Source organism: Piliocolobus tephrosceles, chromosome 16 (genome assembly GCF_002776525.5).
Source record: "Piliocolobus tephrosceles isolate RC106 chromosome 16, ASM277652v3, whole genome shotgun sequence".
NCBI classification, from domain to species: Eukaryota; Metazoa; Chordata; class Mammalia; order Primates; family Cercopithecidae; genus Piliocolobus; species Piliocolobus tephrosceles.
In genome coordinates this window covers 21,923,041-21,940,032 of record NC_045449.1, presented here as the reverse complement: position 1 = coordinate 21,940,032, position 16,992 = coordinate 21,923,041, and the positions used below count along the sequence as shown (strand labels likewise).

The following is a 16,992-nucleotide window of genomic DNA, read 5'->3' as shown; positions in this document are numbered from 1 at the left end:
CAACAGTAACATTTATTTTACAAATGAAGGTGGTTATCCTTCCATGAGTGTAAAGTACAAAGGCAGGCTCATGGTGTTGTCAGAAGTCAGAACACTGGTTTTGGGGCTGGGGGTGCTGGGAGGGGCTGGGCATGGTTGGCTTTGTGATCTGGGGGCTGGTGTGTTCCATCTCTGAATGTCTTTTGAGCTATGCACTTACCGGGGATGTAAGTCATATCTTAATAAATTTTCATAAGTTTAACAAAAAATAAAACGAGGATGGGAAACTTGTTTGGGACTTCGGGTGCTTATCCAGCCATGAGCCCTGGCCCAGATGCTGCTAGAAGCCTGGAGGGAACTGAGAACATTCAAAGTACAGGTGGCAGAGCCAAGGCCCTGAGGTAGGAGCACTGCTGCTTGTCCCTAGCTGTGAATGGGGGGTCCTGCTCGGAGGCAGTGCTGTGTGCACTGCAGGGCCCACGAGTCCATGTCCACATTGTGGCTCAGTGCAGTGAAAGCCAATCTCAACCCCTCTGCGGTGTGGTCAGCCTGCCAGCAGGTGGCCAGCAGATCCTCCTGGGAAATTGTGCCATCCCAGGGACTAGGTGTGAGTCTCTCATCCACAAATGTGGTGCTCAGCAGTGGTGTCAACCTGGTGAGCCTTGGTAAGGGCATGTGCAGGATGCTGAGCCTCTTCCATCCCCATGCTGGTCTCAAGGCCACCTGCTCCGTGGGCCCATCCAGCAAGTGTGGTGGCTTGGAAAGAAGCTGGCTCCATCCACAGGGCATGCTGTTTTGCTCAACTCAGGACCAACGTCATCCTCCATAGTAATTCTCTTTGGTGGGAGTACTGGGAACGTGAATAACAGATACCTTCAGAGTCTGAGCTGCTGAGGCCAGGGCTGCAGGGTGCCCTCCTGTCAGGAAAGCCTGCACTGGCAGCTGGAAGGCACCTGGTGGTGGCGCCTGCAGTGGCTGCAAGGACTTGCGCGGCTTCTGTGAGGTGAATTGTGACAGTGGCAGAGCTCTGCAGCGCCAGGGTCCCCTGCATGGCCATACTGACTGCAGCTGGGAGCCCACCACACCCCTAGTGCCCCTCTCTTCCCAGGGCTGGGGTCTAGGCCAGGCCCCTCTTGGCTTGGGAACTGTGCCCTGGGAGGGGGACACAGGCCCAAAGGTTGGGACAGAGGTCCCAGGGCATGCTGCTGGTTGGCTGGGGCTGCCATGCTCACCTCTCTGTCTCTTGTGGCCATGATGGGACCGGCCTCCCCATTGAATGGGATTTTCCAAGGTGACTAGGGCTGCGGGGCAGCTGGCGGGGTGACACCCTGGCTCCTTCCAGACGTGCCAGTCACTGGTCACCGAGGGGGCCAGATGCAGGAGCCCATGTTGTAGTGGGGTTATCTCCTGACCTCCCTCTTAGTCCTGATGGGCCTGGGCTGGGCCCAGTGTCAGGGTCCCCCTGGGCTTCCTGGGCTAGGCCTGTCCCATGGTCCCGTGGCTGCCCAGGACATATTCAGAAGGGACATGGACCCAGCAGCTCTGTTTGAAATCCTCATGGGGGAACCAAGGGTCCCCCACATCCAGGTCTGTCGGGAGCTGGGGCATCAAGTTCCACTCCAGGAGTCTCCAGGAACGCCGAGTCCCCCCTGAGCCGGGGCCAGGCTGGGCATGTCCTGACTCCCGGGTGCCCCCAGAGAGTGGTCTGCTGCCCTGGGCTCCCCAGAAGCCCCCTCATGTTCCTGGGCCTTGGCCTCATGGACAGCCCCACTAGGAGAGGGTGTGGGACGAGGTAGGGAAGCTGACCAAATGGGCTGCTGGAACTGGGCTGGTGGGCCGGGAAGGGCCTGCCTGTCCCCCTTGCAGAGGGTCTTCCTGCCACGTGAAGCCAGCACAGACCTGGGTGCCGAGGACCCTTGCTCGGGTTTGGTTGAAAGGAAAACAGACATGGTCAGTGTCTCCAGTGAGCCCATGCAGGCCTTTCCAGGCAAGCCCCACCTACCTGGGTCTCTGGAGTCCTCAGGGTCTCTGTGTGGCCCCCGTGGTCTGACACTGAGGACACGCCTGCAGTGTGCTGATCCCAGAGGAAGGGGTGTGTGCCGCTTGGTGTGGGAAAGCTGTCAGGGATGGCAGGTGGCTCCTGGGACTGCCCCCAGAGTTCAGCCTGGTTGGGGGCTTCCTGCTACACAACCTTGTCCCAGGGCTGTTGGGCCTGGGATATGGCCCCCAGTCAGAACTCAGCTGGGAGGGGCCTTGGCTGTCACCCAGCCCCCTTGCCACCTTATGTGGGGACCTGTCTCCTCAGTGGGTGACTGGGCCTGGACGTGGGTCACCCTCTGCCCTCCTGGGCTGCCTCGTCCTGGGCTGACCATTCCCACACCTGGTTGAACTCTTGGCTCTGGCTCTGGGCCCAGGGTCCCACCTGTGCCCTCTCTCTGAATGCTCTGGGGGTCAGAGACACTGATTCCCTTGTCTCCCTGGCTCAAGGCTTGTTGTCCTGGCACCCGTGGAGGGGTCTGCAGGAGTAAGGGGCCTCTGCTGCTCTCTGAGGCTGTCAGCTCTTGCAGGGAGGGGCAGAGGCTCTCAGGAATGGGTCTGGCTCCTCTAGTGCCCTTGAGGGCCCTGTGAGGGGGAGAGCGGGCTGCCGTGGAAAGTGGGAGGGGGCTTGGTGGAGGGTCTTGCCCACATCCCCCTCCTGCGTGCACAGCATGTCCAGTACATACGCACTGAGTGCCTGCCCTGAGGAATGGTGGGCCTCCTGTACTTTCTTAGAGTCCAGGAGGAAGAGGAGGAAGAAAAGGTGAAGAGGAAGGCCCAGGTAGTAGGGTTGGGGGTCCTGGGCTCTCCCCCAGTATTGACTGCCCCAGAGGGTGACTCATGAGGGGACCTGGTAGTGGAGCCCACCTGGGGGTAGCAGGTCCCCATGCTTCCTTGTTAGTTTCTTCATAGAGGCCCAAAGATGATTAAGAACAGTGTCATCATCCAGGGCCCAGATATGGGAGAACTGGTCTCGAAAACGTGCCTGCAGGCCAGACCTGGACGTCTTCATGTGGCGTTCTAGAGACAAGGTGGGCATAAGGCCAGGAGAGTCCCCTGGGAAGGGTCAGAGCCCATACCCCATGGTCACTTCAGTCTCCCACTAGGCAGTGCCAGATCCTTTTGTGACCACCCCAGGGTTCCAGATGTGCACAGGAGGCTGTGGTTGTGGGAGCGGCCTGGGCAGGGAAGTGCTCACCATACTCCTGACTTTCATCTGGGTCGTGTGAGGGATGGGCTCGGTGTCACTGTGCCCCGCCCAGCTCACCTGGCCGGACCTCCCTCTGGGCCAGAACAGAGGATCATGAGGACAGCGTGAGGAAGCTGCCCTTGGACTGGTTGGAGTTTGACCCCAGTGCTCCCTAAGCAAGTCCCATGGGCATATGTGGACTTATTCCTCTGAAACTTAAAGGCAGTGCTTGTTATCGGCATCAACATCTGTTCCCCTTCCAGCAAATATATGTCCCACAGGCGCAGGATGAGCTCGAGAAAGATCTGTGGGGAAAGTAGACACGGGAGGACCTGGCTCTTCCAGGCCAGGGCTGGTGGCTCAAGCTGCGCATTGGGGCACAGTGACCAGAGTCAGTGACCTTCCCCATGAGGGTCACCCGACCCCTCCAGGAGGCTAGGTCAAACAAGGTCTTGCAGCTCCTTATGTGGGGCACTCATTTCAGTGGAGAGAGGGGCTTCCCCAGGGCTTGAGGCTCCCCTGAGCCCGCCCAAGTCGGGCCCGGTCTGTCCATGAGGCTGGGCTTGAGCCCTGGCCTCCGCCCTGGGATGACCCCTCTTGGGCAGAGGGTCTTGCTTGTGTGTCCTGTGGGGATCCGCCTGAGCCTCCTGTGTGCTGGAGGTGAGCCGGACCCCTGGGCTGGGGAAGCAGGGCACTGCAGGGCAAGGAGGGTCCCTGAGCCAGGGTCGCCCTGTGCCTCCTTACCCCAGTATTCAGCATCCAGAGAAGCCAGCTGAATGAGGAACACCGTGAGCACAGACCTTCCTTGTCCTGATGGGAGGAACAGAGGTGCTTAGGGCCCCCTGGGCTGCCCTAAAAGCCTCCCTCTTCCAGGGGCCTCTGAAGATCCTTCCCCAAGTACACAACACTGGGTGGTGTCCCGGGCTCCCCCCAACATCTTTACCTTCTGGCACTCACGGTGGACACACTGCCCTTAGCCCTTCTCTGCGGGAGCTGGGCCCCTATCCCTGTGCCTCTGTCTCCTCTAGGGCTGGAAAGCAAACCAACTCCTAGCCCATGGAGAACCCGACATCCCAGGTCAGATTCTGGCTGGGACTCAGGCAGTCACCAGCCCCACGAGGGGCTCCAGCCTCCGTTCCTCCAGCCCCACGGGATATAGGGCCTCTGGGGAAGAGCCGAGGGGACTATAAACTCACCAGATGCCACAGGGTCTTGGCTTGTGATGTGGGGACCACGTGCTCCTGATGGTCTTGGAGCCCCTGGACTATCCCGCCATTTGGGCTGTGGAATCCTGAGGAGCTCCCAGCCCGTTATGAAATCAGAGCCTTCTCCCAAGATGTGGAGCCATCAGCTGGAAGAGCTGGGCAGCCGCAGAGTCCCCCAAACCCCGAGGCCTCTCACCCTCCCATCTGGTGACCCTACCATGTGGCCTTGGCCCTGGAGAGAAGAGGTGGGAACATCCCCTGAAGCCTGGCTGGAGGTGCTCCTGGAGGCCTCCTGGGCTAGGGTGCCCGTAGGGCAAGCCTGACTTTGAGGCCACGACAGAGGGCGGCCAGAACAGGGTGGGTGCTGGGCTTCGTGGTCATCTCCTGGAAGTGGCGTCGGGCCAGGGGACATGGGATGGGGAGAAGCTGCCATCTGGGCTTGGTTGGCCCATTTGTGGGTACCAAGGGAAGCTGGAGCCTGGGCAGCTGAAGGGCAGGAGGACTCTCAGGGAGGGGAGAGTCAGATGCACAGAATCAGAGCCGGAGGGCGTGGCTCCAGGACACAGAGGGCAGCCACAGGGAGGATGAGGTGCCTTTTGCTGATGAGGATGAAAGGTGTCTGACTTGGGCTCTGGAGATCAGCCCTGGGCTCCTGAGGGACCCTCAGCAGAGACATCCTAAAGGCTCCCAACAAGCTGGTGACACAAGGAAGGTGTCTTCACTGAAAGCCGAGATCACCTGGCCAGGGTGGCCGTTTCCGGGTCTGACTGCGTGAGGCCCCGGGGGCAGCTGTCCACCTACCCTGCAGGGAGTGCCTCTCACTGGCCAGCAGCTGCACCAGTGCCCAGAATGCATCCTCCTCAGGCAGATAAAGGAGGAACAAGGCAGTGACGTGGCTCAGGCCCCTGCAGTAGCCCACCGCCCGCAAGAGCCAGTCACTGTGGAAGGACATCACCTGGGAGGGCTGAAGTCACCTGGGAGGACTGAGGTCACCTGGGAAGACTGAGGTCACCTGGGAGGGCTGAAGTCACCTGGGAGGACTGAGGTCACCTGGGAGGACTGAGGTCACCTGGGAGGACTCACGTCATCAGAGAGGGCAGAGGTGACTGGGGAGGCTTCCTCTAAAGAAGAGGCTTCCTCAGGATGCAAATTAATTTTATGACAACAGCTATGTCCATTGGGCCTTTCAGCACCTTGTCCAAAATGTCTCCTGATAGCACCGTCCTGCGTGTGATGCTGCCAAGCTCCTGGGCTTTGGGGCAGCCCCAGGAGGAGGGCATCATTTCTTGTTCCAAGAAGTGGTGGTCAGGCCCAGGTGACACCAGGAGTCCATGCCCGACTCCTTTGTGTCTCAGTGTGACCCCTTGAGACCGCCCCCTTGCTTGGAGGTTTATGCCAGCGGTGAGCTGGAGTCCTACCTCCTATATCCTGGTGGGTCACAAATACTAACTTTGAAAGAAGCAGTGACACCCCCACCAGACATCCACACCCAGGAATATGGAAATATGGTCTGGGAATATAGCTGTGAATATGGGAATATGGTCACTGCTAGGAATATTCACCGGGTTATACTCTGAATATGCCAGGAGGATGTAGAATAGTTCCCGCTGCCTAAAAAACAGATAAAGGGGGCTTTTGTTTCTTTTGTGCAGATGTTAGTTTCACTTTGTCTACAAAGCCTAACAACAAATCCAATTTCAGGTTCAGGTGATTCACCAGATAAGCAGTGAGCTCTTCAGGGCCTTTGACTATTTAAGAAATGTTTCAGTAAAATCCACATCTGTAAAATGCTAATAGTCCAATTGTACAGTAAGTTGACTGATCATTTTCCCTCTGATTTTTTTTTTTTTTTTTGGTTTGTACGCATGCCAGTTCAGTCTTTGGGTGTACAGTTCCTCCGTGGTTCTAAACCAATGTGCAGAGTCTCCCGGCCACCGCTCCAGCCTGTCCTGGAGCGACTCCTTCATCCTCCAAGTCTCCAGGGTGGCCCCTATGCACCTAGCCTCTCCCCAGTCCGTCAGCCCCTGGCCACTCAGACCGGTTCTCAGTCCCTATGGTTTGGCCTTTTCCAAAATGGCCGACGTTTGGAACCCTACAGTGGTAGCCTATTGGGTCTGGCTTCTTTCCCTTAGCAAAATGCATCTAGGATTCACCCATGTTCATGCAGGCATCACTGGCTCATTCCCTTTTCTCACTGAGTCTTCTACTGTTGAAAGGAGGACCAGCCTTCCTCTCCGCATTCCCATGTTGAAGGTCGTTCCCTAAGGCTCTGTGTATGAGTGATGATGAATCAAGCAGTGGACGTGGCATGAAGGTTTCCTGTGGATGTCAGTTTTCAAATCAGTGGGTTCAATATCCGTGACACTTTGGGGACGCTTGGTTCAAGTCCATTGAGCTTTGTGAGCCACTGCCCAACTGGCTACCAAAGTGGCTGTGCCATGTCATGTTCCCAGCAGACCTGGATGAGAGTTTCCAGGAACCTGAATTCTCCCAGCACTTGGTGCTGTCAGTGTTGCCTGGGGAGGCTCATGGGGCCTCCATCCTGCCACCCTCCCGTGGGTCCTGCCATGGGTCCCCGTGGGTCAGGGAGAGCACCTTCCACCATTGTGCATGATTTTCTTTGCTGCCTTCTGTCTCTGTAGGATTCCCCTGGGTTCTGGCCCCACACATTCCAGCCTGGCCCAGGGCTTGGAACCTGGGAGGTGCTCCATCCATGGTGCCAGCTGTTCCCTGGGCCATAAGAGCCCTTGAGAGCTCTGTCATCCCTCATGGGTGACCCTGGATTCTGCTCCGGGGAAGTTCCCATCCCTCTGGTTCACTCTGTCTCTGCTGGGACACTGTGGCTCCGGCTTACTTGGTTCCATATCGATCCCTGAAGAAGATGTGGTTTCTTAGTGTCCAGCTCATATCCAGGTTGATCTGGTGGATGTGTTCAGAGGATCTCTTGCCCTTCTCCTTCATGACCTGTAGGGCAGGGCCAAGAGGAGTAGACAGTCTCAGAAAAGATGGAAGACTCCCTGCCCCAAATGGCAGTCAGCCCACGGTCAGCACTTTTGGAAAGATGGAAGGAAAGAAAGGTTTCCTTCTGCAGAAAGCTGCTTTTTGGCTTGTTTCTGAAGCTGGGGAGATCTGTGGTTCCTATGTCACTGTCCGTGCTTAGGATGTGCATCTGACCACAGCACCCATCCCCAAGCCTGGGCATGACATTCCCTGCAGTTGGAGAACTGGGTCCTGACCCAGCCTGGCCTGTTTGTTGTGCTCTGGCTTAGTGTACCTTGTATTTTCGGGGGTTTTCGTCTCAACTTCCTGGATGTTCAGGAGGACTGACCACACTTGACCCCGGACGTTCATGGGAATGCCCTTATACACTCCATCAATCAGCTGTGGGCAGAAAGTGATCTGGTGTCACAGGCCACGGGGCGACCCCAGCCAGGACCAAAGCCTGAGGATCCTGGAAATCTTTGGTTTTGGCCCCATGATTCCTCGGTAGAAGTGAAATCAAGCTGCGACAGGGTCTCCCTTCCCAGGATTGGAAGAGTAAATGGACACTCAGAGTCCTGAACTCTGATCTGGACCTTTTCCTTCCTTCGAGTCACCAGGAGACATCCATAGCCCTGAGCTAGGGGTGGCCCTAGCCCTAGATTCAGATTCCCTCTCAGCAAGGTGACACTTGCACAAACAGGCCTGTGGTCCTCTGGGTGAAGACAGTGTGCCACCCGCCCTCTGAGAGGCTGACGGTGCCAGGCCACAGCCATGGGTGCCTGTCCCTGTCTCTGTAGAGAGTGGTTCCAGGGACCTGTCCCTTCACACATTACTTTTTTGCTGTTCTGATATGTCTCCCATTCTCCCAGCATTTCCATCCACTTGTTCTTTCATCTCATCTCCCACCGCATTTGCTGTCAAATGAGGAATGTTGGCGTTAGGGGAGCTGTCAGGCTTCCCAGAGCCGCCCGTGGATGCTGGATCTTGGGCTCTGGAGCCCTGGTGGGACCCAGCTGGAGGGAGCCAGGGAAGGGCAGACCCTAAGCGCTGAGGGCCTTTGAGCACACGCGTGCCAGTGGACGGGCTTTGGGACCCTGGGACGTGCCATCCTCAGGCCACAGTCACACCAGTCTTAGGTCAGGTCCCAGCCTCTAGGTGGGTTCCTAACACATGTGGGCAGCCACCCTCAAGCCACAACTGTGGTTCTCACTTTGGAATTTCATCAAACTGCCAGAGATACAGCAACCTGGGGTCAGGTCCAGCAGGGACAGCTGCCCCTCCCAGTGACAGCGTGTTGCCCCCACCTGCTACCTCCCAGGCCCGCTGCTTCCTCTGCCTCACTGACCACTTGCCGAGTCCCCCTTGTCCCTGGACCAGCACCCCCAGGGATCAGGCTCTTACCTTTGCCTCCCGGGCACTGACAGGGCAGTTCCGTCTCACTGTATTGCAGTCCAGGCAGAGCTGAGGACCTGCACAGGGCCTGGAGCCATCCTGGTCTGGGAGCCAACCCCCAGAAAGGACTGGCTCTGTCCTCATCCAGCTCAGGATTCAGCCCAGGAGAAGGCGCAGGGAAGGGAGCACAAGGTCCTTCCTGTGCGGCTGACTCCCAGGAGGGTCCAGGACCTGGGAAAACAGGGAGTGCAGGGCCAGCCTGGCCGAGGCTAATGGGGGCCCCTGGTGTGGGGGGCGGTCAGGGTATAAAATGGGGGCTACCCCTCCTGGACTGGAAGTAATGCTTTGTGCTTGAGCTGAGAAAGGTCAGCCCTGAGATGGGATGGGGTGACCGGGCCCTGACAGGAGTCCCTCCGGGAGTGACCATGTGATGTGGACATGCCGGGGTCCAGGGAGCCTGGCCTGTGACCTGCCCGCTGCACCCAGGATGCACCGAGGGCCCATCCCACCCGACACTCCCAAGGCCCTTGCAGGGTTTGACCTCCCAGCATCCACCTGCCTCTCCCTGCACCCAAGCCACACACACTGCGTTTCAGAAGTGGCATGGCTCATCAGCTCCCTCCCACCCTACCTTTCCGGGGATCCTCTGTCTTTCCATTCTATGATCCCTGAGGGATGGGCTCCAGCCTGGGCTCATCTTACCTGGCCCCAGATCCCTTCCCAGCACCAGACCCAGGGTCATTAACCTCAAGATCTGCTGCCTCCCTGGCCTGTGAGATACCCAGAAAGGGGCCCTGCCCATCTTCTCCCCCATTGCCTAAGGTCACAGCCCCCACTGTCCCCATGTCTTTCCCCCTTCCCCATGGGGACAGTGAGGGCTGTAGCTCAAGGGAAATGTGGGCTCTCAGAGACCAGAGACCTGCTGGACAATAGCCCCGAGGCTGGGCCAGGCGTCCCCTCACCCTATGGCCACAACCCTTGGATCTTACTGGGATTGTCTCCAAGCGGATAGGGCCAGACCCTCAGGCTGCCCCGCTCCTCTTGTGCTAACTTGGGGCAGAACTGCGGAGAGTCCAGGGGCCTGACCTAGCCCCCTCTCCATTCCCGCCCGCTCCCTAGATGGGCCCCGCACCTCTGGCCTAACAACCACCTCGGGCTGGACCTGCAGGGGAGCCAGGGAGGGGTTCTGACCCTGAAAATGAGGTTGGCCCAACCTGGCGAGACATGTCCTGCCTCAGAAAGTCCTTTTTAAAAGCAAACCCATCCCTGAGCTGAGACAGGTGCTTTAGGGGCTGAGGGGAGCACAGAGACTCATTGCAGAATCCTAAAGCGATCAGGGCTGCAGGAATTCCAACAGGCTCAGGCCCCATGTCTGCTGGCAGCCCAGTTCGGCGTCCCTGCAACCCAGAGGGAGCCTTGGTGAGGGGCTCAAGGTAAAGGGTGAAAGGGCCTTTGGGTACTGGCCACTCGTCCCCACCCTGTGCTCCTAGGGACCCCAGGACCCTTTGACCAGGGTGCACTGGAAGAGGCCTTCCTCCAAGGAGCAGATCGACTTGTACCTTCTCATACTTCATAATGATGTCCTCTCGCTCCTGCAAAGTATCTGCATCCTCTGCCATGTCCATCCTGTGAGACAAAATCGTCTAAATGTTACACTGTACGTGAGACCTTCGGAAAACACCTGAACCGCTCCCACCCGGCTCCCAGATGCTGCCTGGCTGCGTAACCCCCCATTCCACCACTGCCCTCAGGTGAAAAGAGGCCAGAGCTTTTACCCAGTGGCCCACACCTGCATGGGTCTCTGCAGTCTCAAGCCCCAAGCAGGGGTGGGAATCTTCCCAAGGACTTGAGAACAGTGGGACCTGGACACAGAATCCTGTTGTCCCCAAATGCCATGAAACGGGTACACACCTGCCCCGGCAGATTGAATGATGTCCACCTGCCAAGGTTGAAGGGCCCACGATGGGCTATTCCAGGGTTGTGGAGGCAGACTGGGGAAAGGGACCAGAGGTACAATTGACCTCCTGGGATGCTCAGGGACCACAGAGATGCCCAGTTTCCTACAAGGAACAAGATCTCTCCTGACTGCTCGGTTCTACTCCACTCATCACTTGGGCTATCGTGGCCCTTCAGTCTCACTAGTGAAGCCACTTTAGGAACAACACCAGTTGAGCAGGAGGGTGTTTGGTTTGGGGGATGAAAATAATATACTGTCTCCAAAGCAGCCTCTGTGCTCATGGAAGCCACAGCTCTCGGGGAGGGACGGTGGATTCCACCATTCTGAGCTGTCCCCACAGGAGGGGCCTCATTTTCCTGGGCCACTGAGGAAGAACAGTGGGTCCTTGGTCCTGGAGAACACCTAGATGGACTGTCCCTCCTGGGAACACTCAGGACAAAAGGAGGGTGAGGCTCCAGAGGACCAGAGGAAGAAATACTTGGGGAGAACCCCAGAACCTGGACCCCTTTGAACAGAAGGGAAGACAGTCTCCCTCCAGTTAGTTCTCCAGGGCTCCTTCATTTTTCACAGCTACTCAAAGGCAGAAGGCTCCCCATCCCACTCCTGGACAAGGGACCGTATGTGCCCAGTGGGTCCCACAGGGACCATCAGGACCCAGCTTAGGCCACAGACGTGTTCTGAGGACCCTTCCCTCTACCTCACCCACAGTGGATCCATCCCAGTGGCTCTGCCAGGGCGAGGCTCTGCCCCATCAGGATCACAAACCCCGGACAGATTTCGGATCTAGGGCAGGGGGGCCACAGGGTTCAGGCCTGAAGTCCAGCATGGTACAGGACAGGGCCAAGAGCAAAACCCAGGGTCATGTCGGGATCCCAGGCTGGTTACCGCCTCTCTGACCCCAGACGTCTCGCCTTTCTAATGGTTACATCTGGGAGCCACCATGAGGACGAAAGGGACAATTGTCTACATGGGCAGCGTAGAACAGACACCTGGTGAGTGCTCAGGGATGACCCTCCTTGGCAGGTGCCCAGAGGCCAGCACCACCCACACCGTAGCCACTGTCCCCAAGTCAGCATGGAGGGAAGAGAGCAGGTCACACTCACCTGATTCTGATGAATCAGCTGGCCTGTGTTATGCCTCTCAGGGAGAAAACCTTTGAGTCCACGGAGCTGCTCCAGATACCACTGTGTATGTGTAGCTGCTGTAGAACACAGAGGCAGGCCGGAGATCGGACGTGTGTTAAGCACCAGTGACATTCTGAGGTAAAGGCATGCATCACAGTGGGGCCTTGCCCAGGTCAGCAGGGCCCAGAGTCAGCATCCTCCACTGCCTGAGGCATCATCATGCTTGCGTGCCATGTGTTTGCGCACGTGTGTGCACACATGTATGTAGGTAAACACGTCTGTGCACGCATCTGTTGCTTCTCTGGCCAGGCCTGGCTGCCTCACTCATGTGTGCACCCCGTTCCTTTTCACTGTCACCCCTGGGTGCTCCCTGACCTCAGCTCTCCCCACCCAGGGTGGTCCTGGGATGCACATAGGGGTGGAGGGAAGTGACTGCCGCTGTTGAATCTCAGAATAAAAATGCTAATACTATTACCTAATGGTCTTTTTAGTATCTCTAATGGTCTTTTTAGTATCTCTAATGGTATCTCTTTTTTTATTTCTGATATTTTAACTGGGTATTTCTCTCCATGACCCTTGGTTATTCCAGCTAGAGGATCCTGTGGGGAAAGTGCCCGGCACATAGTAGGGGCTCACTCTTCTAGACATGTTATCTAAAATCTGGTTCATCTGTCCTTCCACCCAAGGCATCCTAGGGGATGCCAAATTCCAGGGGCCAGAAAGAGCTTAGGATAAAAGGATAATCAAGGGGAGGGTTTTCACCTGGGCTGAGCCTGCCTGTGCCATCCAAACCTGGAGCCTCAAGTCCTGAGCTAGGGCATCCAGATGACCCAATGCAGGGCCCTCCTGATTGACACTTACTCCCTTGTACTCATTAGCAACCTCACCCATCCTACTTTCAAAGCATACTTGGCCCTCATATCTGAGAACTCTGCCTCTGTGGATTCAGCCAACAGCAGATGGAAAATATTCAGAAAAGAAATTGGATGATTGTGTCTCTACTGAACATGTGCAGACTTTGTTCTTGTCATCATTCCCTAAATAATACAGTATCACAACCATTTACATAGCGTCTGTATTGTATTGTGTATCATAAGTAATCTAGAGATGGTCTAATGTATATGGGAGGATGTGCATAGGTTATATATAAACACTAGGCTGTGTTAGGCTGGCTGTGGTGGCTTACACCTGTAATACCAGCACTTTGGGAGGCCGAGGCAGGCGGATCACCTGAGCTCAGTAGTTAGAGACCAGCCTAACCAACATGGAGAAACCCCATCTCTACTAAAAATACAAAATTAGCTGGGTGTGGTGGCACATACCTGTAATCCCAGCTACTCGGGAGGCTGAGGCAGGAGAATTGCTTGAACCCAGGAGGCGAAGGTTACAGTGAGCCGAGATTGCACCATTGCACTCCAGCCTGGGCAACAAGAGTGAAACTCCATCTCAAAAAATAAAAACAAGAAATACTTGGCCATGTTATATCAGAGACTTGAGCATCCATGGATTTTGGCATCCCCGGGGACCCTAGAACTAATCCTCCGTGGATACCAAGGGATGACTGTATAAACTCACTCAGGAAGGCTTCTCATTGGAGGAAGGGCCCCGTTCAGGACAGACAAGGACATCGTCCCTGGACTACTGTCCATTCATCCATCCATTCATCCATTGCCCCACCGCCCCACCCCCTGCCCCAGGACTGTCCCAGTGACAGCCCTAGCAAGTGGAGACCAGAAAAAAGACCGACTCATGTTGTCCAGCTTTGAGGTCTTGGAAGAAGTTGCACCAGTATGAGGATGGGGGTAAGTTTCCTCCAGGATCCACAGAGCATATCAGGCATCCTCTGGTTGAGGAAAGGAGTCTGGCCTCTCCAGCAGCCACACAGGCCTGCAGTAGGATGGGACTGGGACTGGCCAGGTGGATCATTTGGGCCTAATGAGGGGGAAGGAAAGACTGGGAAGCAGCGGAGGAGCATCGGGGCAGCTGGTGGCCTTAGGAAGGCATTTCAGGGAAGGGGTCTGGATTAATTTGTTTTCACACTGCTATAAAGAAATACCTGAGACTGGGTAATTTACAAAGGAAAGAGACTTAATTGACTTGTAGTTCAGGAAACTTATAATCGTGGCAGAAGGCAAAGGAGAAGCAGGCACCTTCTTCACAAGGCGGCAGGAGGGAGTGAGTGGAGAACAAGGAAGTGCCACACTTTGAAACCATCAGCTCTCCTGAGAACTCCCTCACTATCAGGGGAGCAGCATGGGGGAAACTGTCCCCAGATCCAATCCCCTCCCACCAGGCTCCTCCCTTGACCCACGAGGATTACAATTCCAGATGAGATTTGGGTGGGGACGTAGAGCCAAACCTATCATGGTCTCAGTCTGTCTTGCAGCTCCCCGGGGCTAAGGCTGAGTGCAGATCTGCTGGCCCTGCTCTACAGCACGTGGGGCCTCTGCCTGTGCGCCCCCATCTGCTGCTTCCTGGGGGTGGTGGCTGCTTCCTCAAGAGGAGGGTGAACCTGCTCTCCTGCCAGCATCCCGCTCCCCCAACTCCAGGGCCTTGTGGAGCCCTGGCCACGTCCTCCCAGGCTTGAGGGCATAAAACCAGGCTCCTTGCTCTTCTTGCTGCCTAGGTGACAAACCCCCAGTCATCCCTAGGTCCCGCCACTGCCCCTGCTTCTAAATAAAGAGTGTTTTGCCAGATCTTCCTGGGAGAAGCTGGGGCCTCATCCCTGTTATCTGTTCTATCTTGCTAATGCCAGGTTAAGATATCTGGACAAGCAGGCAATAGAGTGATTCATTGCAATTTAACAAGTATTTGTGTTCCTCTTGTGTGCCACACAATTTGCTTAGGTACTGTAAGTGCAAAGATGAAACAGATATGTTTACTATTCTTATGGAGGCTCAGTCTAGTCACTGTTTTTTTTAAACAGAATAGAACATATCAGAGTGGGACACTGTAAGGGTAACAATGATTTAATGAAGTTATTTCACATACTGTGTGTGTTTATGCATATACAAAATGTTTCTTATTGCAAGTCTCGTTCCAAAAAGTTTGATAGCCATTACTCTAGTGCAGCAGTTTTCAATTGAGGTGATTTTGTCCTTCAGAGGACATTTGACAATCTCGGGAGATATTTTTGATTGTCACAGCTTGGAAGGTGCTACTGGCATCTAGTGGGTGGAGACTGAGGTGCTGCTAACCCTTCTACTATGCACAGGACAGTCTCCACAGCAAAGAATGATTCTGTCCAAAGTGTCATAGTGCTGCTGTTGAAAAACTGATTCCAATGGAGAGACAGGCACGTAAACACATGAAAGAGAACAGGGAAGGGAATTACAGGGCAGGTGGAAAGTGAGCTTGCTAGGGAGAGGGCAAGGTGGGGGAACCACAGTTACTGACTTGCCAGCTCTAGTGGGCACTGTTCTGAAGGGGGAAATAGTTTTATCATATGTATTTGTGCAAGGTATTATACGAAATCTTTAAAATGGCACTGGAAGGGGTAGGTATTATCCCAACCTATAAATGCACAAGTTGGGGTTTTGAGTGTTTAAGTAACATATCTGAGGTCACATAGAAAGTTGTGAGGTGCACTCATAGGTGGGAATTGAACAATGAGAACACTTGGACACAGGAAGGGGAACATCACACACGGGGCCTGTCGTTGGGTTGTGGGGGGGCAGGGATAGCATTAGGAGATATACCTAATGTAAATGACGAGTTAATGGGTGCAGCACACCAATATGGCACATGTATATATATGTAACAAACCTGCACGTTGTGCACATGTGCCCTAGAACTTAAAGTATAAGAAAGAAGGAAGGAAAGAAAGAGAGAGAGAAAGAAAAGAAGGAAGGAAGGAGGGAGAGAAAGTTGTGAGCTGGAGCCTTGCATGGTGACTCATGGCTTGTAATCCCAGCACTTGGGGAGATGGAGAAAAGGATCGCTTGAGCCCAGTAGTGGGAAAAAAAGTGAGACTCTGTCACCAAAACTAAAGTTGTAAGCTGGGACTGATGTTACCATTACCCTGAAATATGTATGTTTGGTCAAAGAATTTGGATGATCAATAGACAAGTTTTGTATCCCAGAGGAATAAGGAAATGAGAAAGTTGAAAGTGCTGAAGAAAAAAGCCCATGCGCTCCATCATAGGATTTGGGCTCGCTAGGAAAGGGACGCAGGAAGCATAGAGAGCAGCTGATAAATTGGGAGGAGATGTGAGAAGTTCAAGAGTCTGGACATCTTAGATGAGATACATGCATTAAAAGAAAAAAAAGAAAACAACGACAAAAAAGAGTCTGGATGTCTTGAAGAGGAATTGAAAAAGGAAGTCGTGGGCCAAGAGTGGAGTATTACAGTTTCAGTCAGACTTCTAGTATGGGGCAGCACGTTATGGGTGTGGACAAGCGAATGTCTTGGAGTAGAGGGCAAAGAACATTTTTGTATAGAACATGGCCACACCGTACCTTGGTTTGATCTCAGGTATTGGATAGGTTGGCTGTAGATACTCAGTGAATGTGGAAGAAGGGCCTAGAGATCTATTGATGATAGAAACTGAGAAACAGAATGTAGAATATCAGCTTATGAAGCGGAAGGGTTTGGAGCAACAGGAGAGCAGTCACTGAGTGTGTGAGGAACGAGGAGAACGTGGGAATCTTCACACTCCTAGAGCAGTCTCTACCTGAAAAGCCGTCAGGGAGGTAGTTTGTTTAGAAAATAGTTTTGCTTAGCTAAGGATGTGATTATGGAAGAAATGTGAGAGAATGTTTTATAGTAGTAGAAAGGAGATTCCAGCGGAATGAGAGGAACCTAGAAAGGTTCAACAGTAGTGTCTGAGTTAATAGAAAACAGGAAGCAAGCTGGGTATGTGTGTTTAGAGGTGGTGTACATTTTCAGCATTATAAATGGATAGAGCTGAGTGGCAATAATTACTTTGGTCCACAGGTTTTTGGTGTCTTAACTAGTTACGGATCTCTACCACTAAAGGAATTGCCTGTTGAACGTTGTTAGGAATAAGAGTACTGAAGACAAACTGCCTGGGTTTGAATTTTATTCTGTTCCTTGTGACCTGCCTGGGTTCAAATCCTAGCTCTGCTCATTAAGTTCTTTTAAGTTGATGATCCTTGAGCAAATGT

At 54.5% G+C, this 16,992-nt stretch overlaps 1 protein-coding gene across 2 annotated transcripts; it reads right to left on the bottom strand.

The window, feature by feature from the left end:
- LOC111520793 (TBC1 domain family member 3B-like) lies at positions 1-8,270 on the bottom strand. Of its 2 annotated transcripts, XM_026447112.1 has the most exons (13): positions 8,226-8,270; positions 7,681-7,791; positions 7,265-7,377; positions 5,974-6,021; positions 5,212-5,333; positions 4,402-4,496; positions 3,950-4,015; positions 3,397-3,510; positions 2,884-3,022; positions 1,734-1,909; positions 1,509-1,692; positions 494-569; positions 1-450 (listed from the first exon to the last, which is right to left on the bottom strand). In XM_026447112.1, the coding sequence occupies exons 1-13, from the start codon at positions 8,268-8,270 to the stop codon at positions 348-350; spliced, it is 1,392 nt and encodes a 463-aa protein (XP_026302897.1). In that variant the 3' UTR covers positions 1-347. The 2 variants fall into 2 exon arrangements, with proteins under 2 accessions (XP_026302897.1, XP_031790214.1); XM_031934354.1 differs by lacking the exon at positions 3,950-4,015.
- Positions 8,271-16,992: the final 8,722 nt, after the last annotated feature.